This window comes from Podarcis bocagei, assembly GCF_964188305.1.
Source record: "Podarcis bocagei genome assembly, chromosome: 5".
Lineage (NCBI taxonomy): Eukaryota > Metazoa > Chordata > Lepidosauria > Squamata > Lacertidae > Podarcis > Podarcis bocagei.
In genome coordinates, this window is record NC_138129.1 from 56,969,497 (window position 1) to 56,983,713 (window position 14,217).

Below are 14,217 nucleotides of genomic sequence, written 5' to 3' on the forward strand. Positions count from 1 at the left end.
ATTAACCTACCTATGCAAAGTATAGGGCCAAAATCCAGAAACTGAACAAATCAAGCACAGCAGAAGGGCAGCACATGAATATATAATGTGCTTCTGAATGTGGTATTTGATATACAAATATAGGCATGCTAGACCAATATTGTTGTAACAGATCTGGGGTAAGAGAGTTCGGGGTTAGCAGGACACTGAGACTGCTAGAGTCAGTGGATATTAGAAATTAAGAAATGGTAGAATTTAGATAGTATTGCTGGGAAGTTGCCAGACACTAGATTTAAAAGACAGGCTGAACCAGTGATCCTGTTCAAGAGATTACTGATAGAGTTGCCATTAAGAACACAAGGAGAACCATGAGATAAGCCTCATGGTTAGGGTTGCCATTCCCAAAAGAAAAAACCAGGACACCCCGAAAGAGGAAGAGCCCAAAATTGTTGAGGGTTTTTTTTAAACAAAACCACCAAAATTGTTGAGCTCCCCCCCTTTTTTACAGAAACTCCCCCAAAATAATAATTGATTGACTCACCTAAAATCCAGGACAAAGCACTGCCTTTTGGAAACCCCCCCCCCCGGCTGGACGTCAATTCCACCTTTGGCAGCCCTACTCATGGTCCCTTCCAATTCTTCAATTCCAGGCCATTAAAGAGCAACTAACCACGTAGATGCGTCCTCCCCCCCAGCTGTGTGCTAGTTAGCAGAAGACACATCAGAGTTGGGAGGAGGAGGTTAGAGGAAGCATGATGTCACACAGGAAAAATGTGGCCCTTTTGCAGGTCTGGATAAGGGGGGTGAGCAGACTGATGGGGAGAAGCTGCTTGGAGCAAGGGTTCTTGGGAATGAGAAGGGTGGAGTCAGAACTCCAGGCTGAGGGCAGAACTATCATGGCAGGCAGGATGAAGGCAAGGCAGGGAGAAAGGCACAGAGATGTCTAGGAATCCAGTGGAGGGCTGCTATAAAGGACGGGCTTCTCCTGAGATGTGAATGCTGTGAAATCTCTCTCTGCTGAAAGCTTCCGGTGTAAATCTGTGCAAATAAACATATTTCAATCGTATTTCAAAGACACTGCAGACTCCGCTGTGCCTCAGTTGGGGTGGCCGGCCCATAAAATTACGAACAAATCAAACAGCAATGAAATAGGGTCCAAAGCCTTAAGATCTCACTCATGGTACAATCATCCTCTGCCCTCAAGAGAGGTTGCTGCCTATTCCAACCGTTCTATTGTGAAGAGTTTTTGCCTTCACTGGGTGCCACGTAGACTTTTAAGTGATATGTGATTTGGAAGGCTATCCAGAGCAAGAAGGGCTTGCCTCAGCATTTGTTATCCTTGGGCAGCTGCTGGAGCTCCAGTATTATAGCAGGGCCATGACTAACACCTGCCCCAGGGCTCAAATTTGACCAAAAAAATTTCCAAACACAAGATGCTTAAGTTATTGCAAGAGGCAGGCATCTCTAATCAGCCCTAGTGGGCTGAGTCTAGCCAGCATTTTAATTTTCCACAAATGCACCTGGCATGGTATTTTTCTGGACACTGTAAGAAATATAAATGGAAACTAGCCCCTGTTGCCCAGTGCTGTTCACGAGGTAAACCACCAGAGCCCAGTGCTGAAGGAGGAAACCACCCAAGAGAAGTTTGCTCAGTCCCCACATGCCCAGACTATCCCTGGTGCAAGTAACATTATGGAGTCTGCTGGCTGCTATATTGCAGAACATTTCAGGAATAAGGTGTTCAGAAGAGTGGAAGAACAGAAATGGAAGAGTTAAAAAAAAAATATTTCCAGGAGAAGTAGGTTCGCAGCACGAGTAGCTAGGTTTAGCAATAATCCAGGCTCAGCTGCAGACAGGAAGCAGAGGAAATCTTGTAAGCCTGTTCTTATGAGGTTTCCAGCTTAGTTACTCGGATTCAAAACGCCCAAGGCAAAAGCCAAAATGGCCCTCCAAATCTTAAGAGTAACATCTACTGCTGTGTCCATCTAGCTTGGTCTACAAATTACTAAAATGCACTGGGGGGTATGTAAGAATATATACACTCCTAACTCCAGCCATGTAATATTAAGCACACTTTCAGGACTAAGGGAAAAACAACAACTCTGGGCTCCAAGATTCAGTTGAAAAGAGAGCGCTTCACTGAGTGATCAGAAAGAGGACAGTTGTCAACATTTACAACTGAGAATACAGGGGGAAATTTATTTATCACAAGTTAAGCAGCTTAGTACTTCATGTCAAGAATCAATTATTAAAGTCAGCCTAATAATCACAGAATCATAATAAATTCAGTAAAGTCAACTGTGGTAAATATTACACTAATTAGACATCTGTTCATTCAGATTCTATGGTTGAAGTCAAGGTCTGGCATACAGCTATGTTGTAAAAGTTGAAGTCATTTATGGCCCCAGAATATTCCTTAGGGGAATATATCCACTGAATTTTTCAATTCTCTTAAGCCATGACTCTTACGACATGTTTATCTGGTGGCTTCCTTCACTCCTAGTTATCTACTGCAGAACAATGCCAAGACTTTGGGAAAAAGCAGGTACTGTTACCATGCCAGTTTTCCTTATTGGATCAGAAGTGGGAAGTTAGCCAAAGGGACTGCAGATTATCCCTGTTTGCTCCGTAGTTGAGCAGGGGGTGGACAAATCTATTTCTAGTCTATGGCATCCCCGCCCCTGGTTTTACCCATAGCAGTTCCTTTCCTGCATCAATCTGAGATTTTTCTTTTTAAAAAAATCCTCTCAAAATACATATGCAAATGCATTATTTTATATGTTTAAACTGTCGAGAACTGTTTTGAAACATGCAGGGAAGTGTGAAATCTGACGGATTGCTAAATTCCGATCTGCGCTAAAAGGTGTGGAGTAACCCATTTTGTGTGCAGTTTCACAAAGATTCCATTCTCCAAACACTCCAAGACGGCATATGGGCATTTTGTTTGTGCACTGTGATGATGATTTGATATGTGAAAACACCACACTGACATCCATCAAAAATAGCTGCGCGCCCACATCCTTAAAGTCAAATATAAGAAAATGCTTGGCGGCTATGGCTACAATTCAACCCCTCTCCTTTGCACTGGAAGGGGACAGATGGATTGGGGCCTCTCCACCCAGTCTTGCTTGCCTTAACCACCCGCTGCCCGCGGAATAAGAGGAGCAGCATTCCACCCCATGTACACCCCACATTGAGTTTTAGTTGATTATTAAACAGCAAATGGTGAATCACATCCTTTTCCAGCAGGGTATCAAGAATCTCCTGGATTTAATTTTCTCAACTTTTGCTGCTTCTGTTGGTGAATCAATTTGAATGGTAGCCAGATTTATAGGGGGCCTTTTAAGGTTGATTAAAATAACCCCAGCATTGAGAGGATTATATCTCACTAGGGAAGCTGTAGATCCAGCTTTGTATAGAATAAATGCCATTTCTTTCTCAGCACTCTTATCTATCTTTTGCACATAATCCTAACTTTCCTTCAAGAGCAGAGAGATGAGGAAGTTGGCAATTGGTCTGGGTACCCAAAAGACTACTTGGCACACCATGGTCCCTGGAGCTGAATATGCAGTTGGCTCCTTTTCTCCAACAGAATATCTGGGGGGGTGATCAACATTCTCATACTGGTCTGTTCAGCTACTGTCAGAAAAACAAACATTTCCATTAAGGACATGGACGTGCTTTTGTATCATGCTGTATATGGAAGTGTAATGAGATAACATGGAGAATAAAGATGCATGTGTCCTTGTGCCCCAGCAAGATACTTTTAAAATTCTGGCAGAAAGAGTTTTAGGATTGCTACAGGGAAATAAGGACTAAGGTTAGGCCTCATATTTTCTTCCTTCAGTTGTCAGTAGCATCTGGGCACCTTATTAGGAGGTTTTGGGGACTGGACCTTTGGAAATATAGGGCCTAGTACAGATGCATCTGACTTGCTACAGCTTCTGACGGCCCGTCCTGTGGATACCTTTTTGATTAACATGCAGTGAAATTCCATGCAAGTTTATTTAGAAGCAAGACCCTCTGCTGCATCCCAACCATGCAACCCCGTGTGTGCTTACTAAAAGGTCAGTCCCACTGTGCAGTCTAATACTGCAAAGCTAAACACACTTACTAGGAGGGAATAAGCCCCCTTGACCATGATATGACATTCTTCCGAGCAAACCTGCATGGGATTGTACTATAAATGTGTTCATTCTAACTGGTACATTATGTACATATTCTCTGCTTATAACTCTCCACAAACAACATGAGGTGGATTGATCTCTTGGAAACATTTGGGGGCCACCATGGGAGAGGAGTGATGGAAGGGATATCCAGCAGTTGCACACAGTATAATACCACATTCTACTTAATCTCTTCAAAGTACCAGGATAAAATGGACACACAAAGCACCAATATTAAGAGGGGCTTCTCGCTGTCCAGGATGTAAGGATAGCCACTCTCAATTACATCCTAAAAAATAAAACTATTTCTTTAAAAGGTCTCACGATATTTGACTTTAAAAAACAAATTGTCATCAAGTGGTAACCCTGTTGTTATATCAGTTTTTACCTGTGCTTCCTGAATTAGATAATTAGAATTGGGGGGGGGGGCGTTCCAAGAGGAGGCGGTGTGGCTTGGTTTTTGACTTTAGTTTTCCTATCAACTCTTGATAGAATATGCCTACCACTTGCAATGAAAGCTTGGTGCCCTTAACAATATTTGGTAGATGCTGAACTCCAGCTCAACTGCAGCCAGATCAATAGCGTTCTTATCAAAAGGATGTAAACAACATAAAAAGACCATTTCTGCTTTATGATTTAAAACCACTGCAATAGCAGAGAACCCATTTGTTAGAAGGCATGGTGACCATCTGGGATTGGTGTACAGAAGCGATTTCAAGACACAGAAGATCAAATTCTTCACTGTCTAAAAGCCAAGCCAGGCATTATCTTGGTAATATGGTCCCAGCCCCACATTTGCTGAGGCAATAGGGAACACAGAGATAAGGTGACATTTCTGAAGGGGGGCTGGCAGGTGCAAAGGGTGATGTATTCCTCCCCCTGCCTTTTGGTTCAGAATCCAGGTAGCAGGAAAACCTTCAAATTGCAGAGTTTGAGATTTGTAGGAAAGAATCAGTGGGGTGGGGGGTGGGGAGAGGAAAGTAAAGGACCCCTTGCCACCCATACATTCCAGCTATGTGAGCAATGTTGCTTGGCTCCATTAGCAGAATATGTTTTCCACTTATGGAAGGCTTGTTTCTGATCTAGTGGAAGAGCCATATGCCTAGAATTTCCCAGACATAGTGCTTTTTCTGGGGGGGACATAGGGGTACGCATACCCCTAAACATTTTGTGAATCTTTGTACTTTTGTCCATTTACTGTATTTATTTTTCCCGATTTGAACTATAAAATGTTGATTTTCTTGAGTCAAAATGAGAGTACCCCTAAAAAAATTTTTTTAGGGAAAAAAAAAGCACTGCCCGGACATATCCAGAACACTGCAGTCAGAAGCACTGTACGGGCAGAAATGTCCTGGGAACTACTTTTTTGATGATTTTGTCAAATAAGCTCAACAACTTTTCACTGTTTGAAATATGGCACCCCTACTATATGAGAAAGTGGCCAGAGATCCAGATAAACTTTTTGAATTGTGCAAGCTGTTATCTGCCTTGTGGCCCTGATCCGGGGGGCCCCTAACAGGTTGATGCAACCTGTGGACAACCTGCCCCACCGTGGATCCCGTCCTGAATTAGTCTGGCGGTATGGCTAATGTTTAATAAGATTGTTTAAATTACAAAAACTCCTAATTAAACATATAGCCTGGGAAGGGAAGGGGGAAATAGATGTTGCATCTCCTTTCCTCTGGCTCCCAACCAAGAGTAGAGAGGAAGGTCGATTTTGCTGAATGGGAAGCCACCATGCACCTGTCAGGACTGATGCCTCTGTTGACATTCTGCATGGTGCTGTTCTAGAGCAGGAAGGAGAGTTAGAGTCAGGCAGTTCCTACCTTCTCCAGGGAAGATGCAGCTGGTAGTCAGGGTAGCTTTAACCCCTTGTGCTGGGGCTTCCTGCCCAAGGCCTGCCTCTCCTTTCTGTCTGATGCCCCACCTGTTGACAGCCATGGATAGCTCTGGGCCATCCAACCCAACCTTAGCAAACCATGGATGTCTGTACCTGACTTGTCCAACTCCTGAGCCCCTCTAAATATGCCCGATATGACTTGGAGCTTGGATGAATCTGGTGTGCAGCTCCAGTTTATACCCTACCAGTGTTTTTATGTTATAGTATCTATTTCCTTACTCACCATACTTCTTATGCTATAATACAATTCCTGATACACTGTGGCTGATATAATAATACATTTTATTATTCTTTGCATTCAGACCTTGCCCCAGAAATATATTAATTCAAGTATTTTTCTCTCGGCAAGGGAAATACAAGAATTGGGGGGGGGCAAATTTCTAATTGTTACCCTAAGCCAGTGTTTCCCAAACGTTTTTGGGCAACGGCACACCTGTGTACTAAAAAAAAATCTCGCGGCACACCACCATTAAAGCCCCGCCCCGTGACGTCAGCGCGCAGCGTCACGCCGGGAGGGACGCACAAAAGTGAACGTTTTTTCCCTCGGCAGCTCCTCTCAGCTGCGCTCAATCCGCCTCGGAGAGGATTTCCCCTCCGGTCCCATGCGTTCGTTTGGGGCATCGCTCCGGCTGCTCCCTCTCCCACCGCGCAGGAGCGATGCCTCTCTCTGGCTCTCCCTCCGCGCAGGCTGAGGGAGGGAGGGAGGGGCGTGTGTGACCCGTCTCTGCTGGGAGACCAAACCCAGCGAGACAGAGTCGCGCGGAGGCGCCCAGGCAGCGCTGCCGGCTGCGAGGAGGAGCGCCAGGCAGCAGCAGGAGGCGCGGCCTCTCCTCGCCACCGCCGCCCCGCCTCTCGCCGCCCGACTCGCCCGCCTCCCTCCAGGCATCTCGCGGCACACCAGCCGGTGTCTCACGGCACACTCGTGTGCCGCGGAACACCGGTTGGGAAACACTGCCCTAAGCTTCTATTAGATTACCTTTTGCCACAAAGGTGTGTTTTTTGGATACACTGGAGACAGTGTATCAGAAATTAATTTGTCCAAAGCAGGTTAAGATCTGACCCCGTAGGGATAAAAGGCATCAGTTCGGTCACACTCACTCGCTCTAACACAGCTCTCTGTGTTACTGCAATTTCAGCCTGTCTTGTTCCCTGATGCCCTGTGGGCTTCTGCTCAAGATCAGGATCAGGGAAGGACATGGCACTCCTACCAAGCTATAGTGATACTAAAAATGTGCAGTGGGGCTCCTGTATATGCCAGAAATGAAATGGTGTACAACAGATTGGTACCACTCTGTTACCCTGTGGTGGGTTGGCTTGTTTATGTTTAGTTTTGTGGTACCTAGAAAGGAACTCAACAGAATTGGATAAGACCGCCCATGTCTGAGACTGCCGCTGACTTGGTTTAAGTAGGGTTGCCATATGTCTGGATTTAGTTGTCAATAAAAACAATACAGGATCATATTCCATAATTCTACCTCAATACTTTTTAGCAGGATGATATATCCGCCATATATGTAGATGAAATATAGGTCTTTCATTGGCAGTTCCAAGTTGTTGAATTCCTGTTCTACAATTGAACCATTAGTCTAAAAAGAAACTTATCTCACATTTCTAAAACAAAAAATCACTACAGTGGTACCTCGGGTTAAGAACTGGAGGTCTTCTCTTAACCTGAAACTGTTCTTAACCTGAGGTAACACTTTAGCTAATGGGGCCTCCTGCTGCTGCTGCGCCACCACCACACGATTTAGGTTCACATCCTGAAGCAAAGTTCTTAACCTGAGGTATTATTTCTGGGTTAGTGGAGTCTGTAACCTGAAGCATCTGTAACCTGAGGTACCACTGTACTTGCAAAGAAGGGTCTTGGCCTACAGCCTAACATGCCCTCCCCCAAGAACACAATAACAACATCGTAACAATATATAACATAGCTATGTAGGTAGGTGCACAGTCCACTTCAAAGTTACATTTCCCCCTATGAATGTCTTCAAAGGATGGCTCATAAGGGCTGTCTGCATGCAGGGGAACATACTGTGAGAACAGGATACATCTAGAGACAAGGTGTATTAGAAAAAAATGTTACATATATTAACTGCCTTGTAGCCATTCCCCTTTCATATACAGCCCCTCTATAGCTACAACCTTCTGTTGTCATGCTTTCATCCACTTGTGTATTACTCTTTTTTGTGTTAGCCACATTTAAAATGCCAGGAATGAGGGTTGTTATTATATATCTAGTGTGAGAGAATTTTGGCAAACTAGTTTCATAGTTGTACAGAATGCAGTGCACCAAGAATATGGATTTAGATTTTGCTCTGTTTTATTTGCTCTGTGGTCAAAATAAATCCTTACCCCACAAGGAATTAACCGCTTACTTTGTTATAGCTGCCCACGTGGAAATAGCATGATATTGGAAAGGTGATGAGGATTTCTCCTAAAGGTTCTGGCAGCTGGCACTAGATGACAAGTTTATGTACCAATGCAGTCTAGCTAGGGAAGACATTAAGCACGACACATTTCAAGAAAATTGGATGCCTTTTCTTTCATTGTTTAATTCCAACCCAGAGGAACCTGGAAGACTTCTACCTTGGGGGGGGGGGTTCTTTAAGTATAGGTAAAAGGTAAGGGATGTGGGTGGTGCTGAGCCACTTGGGCTTGCAAATTAGAATGTCAGCAGTTTGAATCTGCACGACAGGGTGAGCTCCTGTTGCTCTGTCCCAGCTTCTGTCAACCTAGCAGTTCGAAAGCATACCAGTGTGAGTAGATAAATAATTACCACTACGGTGGGAAGGTAAACAGTGATTTCCATGCATTCTGGAACTCATCACTATGTACCGTTGAACCAGAAGTGGTTTGGTCATGCTGGCCACACGACCTGGAAAGCTGTCTGTGGACAAACACCAGCTCCCTCAGCCTGAAAAGCGAGATGAACGCCACAACCCCATAGTCACCTTTGACTGGGGTCCTTTACCTTTATAAGTATAAATTTATATGTGCTTTGATAGTTACTTTTTCATGAACCTATTTTGTATACGTACATTGTGTGATTAGCAGACAGTCAAGTGAGAAACACGATTTGCATGAACAATTGTTGAACCCTTGCTTATTGTTGTCATATTTGTTTATCTTGAAAGGATAGGAAAGGAAAGGAGGTGCACTATGCGTTGGATCCAGACTTAGCAATGGGGTAAACTACTCAAGACACAACTTGGCCCACTGATTTCATTGGAAATTCAACACAACCAACTCAGGGCACAATCGTAAGCAGATCTCTGGCTCAGCCAGCTGGTTCTGGGCCACACAGTGGCCTCAAACCTAGCTCACCATCATAGGCCCCCCATCCCAACTCAGCTGGGGGCTCAGCTGTCTGAGTCAAAACCAATGTGAACACAGTAGAAGCTGCACCCTGGAAAATAAGGAGCAGTAGCAGCATTGACCCACAGGGAGAAGCAGCCTCAAAGTCAGTTTGGGAGGGGTAAAAGCCCCAATAATACCCCCATCTCATATGTGGAGGACCAGCAGCAGCCACAAACACACCTAACAGAGGCTGGCAGAGCACTCCAAGCTGCCCTGCAGCACTCAGGAGCACTGATCCCTCTGGAGGGTGGGGAAATGCCACCACTAGCTTCCAGCCCCCAGTACTACTTGCTTTGCAGGGAATCTGGCATCATGGCTGCCAAGAACATGTGGAGAAATGTAAAGGGTTGCCAGTCATGGGCAGGGGAAGGCACCTGCAACCTCCACCTTCATTACCATCCAAATGTTTGATTGCCTGCAGATACACAACTAAATACACTGCAGACTTGGTAACAATGGCTCTCTCCTACATCTGGTATTTAATTTTAAAACATAATTGCCAGTCACATCATCAGTGTCATGTGTGGTTAAGGCCCTCAGAAGAAAAAAGGAGACACCATCTATTTAATGGTTATCTAGGGCAAAATGTCACTGCAGATGGTGACAGCAGCCACGAAATTAAAAGACGCCTGCTTCTTGGGAGAAGGGCAATGACAGGCCTAGACAGCATCTTGAGAAGTAGAGATGTCACCTTGCCAACAAAGGTCCGTATAGTTAAAGCCATGGTTTTCCCAGTAGTGATGTATGGAAGTGAGAGCTGGACCATAAAGAAGGCTGATCGCCGAAGAATTGATGCTTTTGAATTATGGTGCTGGAGAAGACTCTTGAGAGTCCCATGGACTGCAAGAAGATCAAACGCATCCATTCTTAAGGAAATCAGCCCTGAGTGCTCACTGGAAGGACAGATCGTGAAGCTGAGGCTCCAGTACTTTGGCCACCTCATGAGAAGAAAAGACTCCCTGGAGAAGACACTGATGCTGGGAAAGATGGAGGGCACAAGGAGAAGGGGGCGACAGAGGACAAGATGGTTGGATAGTGTTTTCGAGGTTACCAGCATGGGTTTGACCAAACTGCGGGAGGTAGTGGAGGACAGGGGTGCCTGGCGTGTTCTGGTCCATGGGGTCACGAAGAGTCGGACACGACTAAACGACTAAACAACAACAACAAAGGGCAAAATGCAAACCTAGTCTGCTTCATTTATTCATATTCAAAATGGCCACAAGATCTTTACTATTGAGAGATATGGAATTATTTGGAGTGGAAATGGGGGAGGGGGAAGGAGGTATACTGAGCAGAAAACAATTGTTTCCAACCATCCAAATGTTAGATGAGATGATACCACTTGTAGACTCATAGTATAGAGAGCTCAAGTGTGCAATTTAGACACAAAACCCCTGCCAAGTCTATTATTATATTTTATTCGTCCACTGCACAGTTTCACATTGATGACTATGCTAATAGCATCATTTCAAGAGTGGAAGCAGAGCCTGAAAATGGACACAATTTGCTGCCCTGACAAAAGGGAAATTTATGTCAGGCACCAGCAGGGTCTGAGCATTCATGAGACCAGAGTGTTATTCTTGCATATGAGTTATTTGGTGATGAACAGGAATCACAGAAGTGGTGCAAAAGTGGGAGGTAATTTAAGCAATGCTATCATTTGAAATGGGCTCAGGTTGTGAGATATGGATTGGCTGCAAACTGCAGACCACTTGAATGCAAGTTAGTGGATTAGTTTTTTCCAATAGAATGTAATGTGTCTCCTGAAAATAAGACCTTTCCTCTCTCTTTTTTTTAATCAGATAAAGCATCCTACTGCAAATGGCAGAGCCACCTTGCAATGTTTCATAGAATAAATATGTAAAGCTACCTTCCAGCTAAGACTATTTTTTGTATACCAAGGTGGGGATTCGGAACCAACAGTAGACTCATGTGACCACATTTTTTCACTATTTTTCATAGTTTCAAGCTGTGGCCATTTCAATCCCAAATATGTTGTCATGTTAATCCATCCCATGTTGAAGCAGAATGAGGAATTAGTCAATGAATTGTAATAGTGATCCACTAGCTGCTTTCAGTCCTTGAAGGAAGGGATACATGTGCGATCTGATACAACCTACCCCCCACCCCACAAAAAGGAATGGTAGCAATATTTGCTTTAATACACTACTATTCCCTGAAAGGGAAGCTGTCAGTGTGAGATGGAGCATCAGGAATTTTACTCAACAAGAGCCATCTATAAAATCCCATTACACTTCTCAGAAAATGCCTGTTATTTATTTTATATTTTCAAATCCACCTCCATCTGTGCTGAGAGGTTTTTCTTAGGTCACATACTCAATAATCCTTCCACACTTTGATGTCACATATTCAATAATTGTCTGTCTTCCACTCTTCTTTGCTCCTTAATCCATCTCCCCTGATTAGCAGCAATTTCACCTTCAAAACACCCCTGCTTCTCCGGCCAAGCATCTGACTGATTTTCTGTTTATGTAACATTTGCAAATGCTATTTCCTTTCTGCTCTGAGTTTCACATAGCAACACCTGCCTCCGCACTGCATTAAACAGCAACACCATTTCAAAATTTGCATTTGGGGCTATGTCTATTAGAGCAACACTCTCCCTTTTTGCAGCTAGAACATTACAAAAGCAAGCATGTTCAATTCAGACCATGTATTCAGCATAGAGTGATCACAAAGGTTGCTTCAAACTCTTGATGAAATAGGTAGGTTCTTTGGCTTTATTACCATTGGTAGTCCCATAGAAAGAGACATTTCAGAAGTTTTACAATGCTAATCACAGGAGATGTTTTCCAACAGATCAGCCTTCACAAACCTGGTACCCTACAGTTATTTTGGACTAAAACTGTCACCCTGGTGAGATGTGTAGCCCCAAACATCTGGAGGACACCAAGTTGGGAAAGGCTGCAATAGATAGTCTCCCAGACAGCAGATGAATTGCAACAGAGACTTGATCAGACCTGTGCAACGTGGAACTGGTCATGCAGCTAAAGGTTATATGCAGAAGAACCAAGGAAGTAGAAGACAGGGCGCTGTAGTAGCATGTTTGAGTAAAAAACACAACCCTACCGTGCTGAATTATTGCCACAATGTCTCAATGTGCTCTTGAATCATCAAGACACTGTGTGATGGTGCATGCGGAAGATAAAAGAACAGTTTTAGACAGATGCTTAGCTACTATTTCAGTGTGAGGTTGCTCACTCACCGGATTGTTGTACATCTGAACAATGAGCTGCTTGACACCGTGGAGAGTGGGATGAGCCCAAGGCGAGGGATCTGCCCAATGCCTGTTTAAATCAAAGCCCATTAGGGAGCACCTGTAAAAACAAAGACAGGACAAGTCGTCAGCGCTCAAGAGGCCAGTTTGAGTGTGTGGTGATGGAAGTTTGGTTTCTCACACTACCTACTTTTCTTTCAGCCGCCTACCACTCCAGGTGAACTCCTGCCTTGCCAAACTGACACCAATTGCAGGCTGAAAGTCCGTCACTCATCTCACTCCATGTATCTCTGTGTTCTTGGGATGGATAGGGGGAGTCACACTAAAGGCTTCTAACAATCAACTTTGGTTGTAATAGGTGCATGTTTTGTGCTTCTCCTTCCCATAAGGCTGGTGCGCAGCTTGAAACCTAATATGCCCAAAAGGGTCTCATCTGATTGTCTTCTACCTACTCCCAGACACTGCATCAAGATTTTCAGCAAAGGAAGACCAAGATAGTTTGATTTACACCAGCAGCCTCTCTCTCTTCCCCACCTTGTGGTTTTAACATTCCAATGCAGAGATCTGGGGGCACAAAAGCTTGCCCACTGTTTTGTATCCTTTAATAAAAGTACTGCCCTAATTATGGATTTGGGTTTTATATCAAAGGTACAATATAGAAATTCCTGAAAATAAGGAGGAACCACACAAAGTCACAACTTTTGCTATATGTAAAATGAAACAATAAAAAAGTCATTTTGCTACTATACTCTAGAGCTTCTAGAGAAGCAAAGAGCTTTCACTTGATACTAGGTGAATGGCTATTACAATCTATTATTTAAACATATCTATGGAAACAGCTGAGATTTGTTCTTGTAAAGCTGTCTGATGAAAATCCCCAATGTCTGAGAAGGAATAAGGAGAGAGAAAGAACATTCATAAATACTAAGCCACACATTCTCCAGCTAAAAATGGGGAGAAAGTAAAGGAGAGGGAAGCTGAAATAGAAAATTAAACAGTTTGTAATCCACAAACTAATTAAGCTGTAGATCCTGGGGGTTGGACTCGATGGCCCTTGTGGTCTCTTCCAACTCTATGATTCTATGATTCTATGAACTGAATGTGTTTTGCACAATAGTTTATTTCCTATTCAGTTGTCTTAGGGCTGCAGTGTTATAAGGGAGGGAGCCCCATTGAACTGAATGGGACTTACTTTTGAGGAGGCATATGTAAGATTGCATATTAGCATTTTAAAACATGGGGGGACAATCTGTAGTATAAATGTCATAAGCAGCACAGATATCCATCTGGTAACCCTGAAAGGAGCTGGGAGGCCATGAAACCCAGCTGTGGCATGTGGTATACAGTCAGGGCAACACTCCAGCTTGGCTCTTCAGAACTGCAAGATGCCACGGCAAAGCACTGGAAGTGGGGAATGCTTTCTGCACTGGAATGCCACCAGAATGGCTCTGTCCATATTCTAGATTTTAACTGTGGCCCATGTGCCAAAAACCTTGCCTTTAAATCAGACCATTTCTTGGTCTTTTAGAAGGGAAATGTACTAATGGGACAGCATTAAGATGAGAGAGAATCAGCCC

General features: G+C 43.9%; 1 protein-coding gene across 1 annotated transcript in view; it reads right to left on the reverse strand.

The window, feature by feature from the left end:
• The window catches only part of LOC308586515 (BEN domain-containing protein 5-like), a 753,040-nt gene that overhangs the window by 106,461 nt on the left and 632,362 nt on the right, over positions 1-14,217 (reverse strand). Inside the window, exon 9 of the mRNA XM_081193192.1 lies at positions 12,629-12,740. Within this exon, the coding sequence (XP_081049318.1) occupies positions 12,629-12,740 (112 nt within the window). The remainder of the gene's footprint in view (positions 1-12,628; positions 12,741-14,217) is intronic.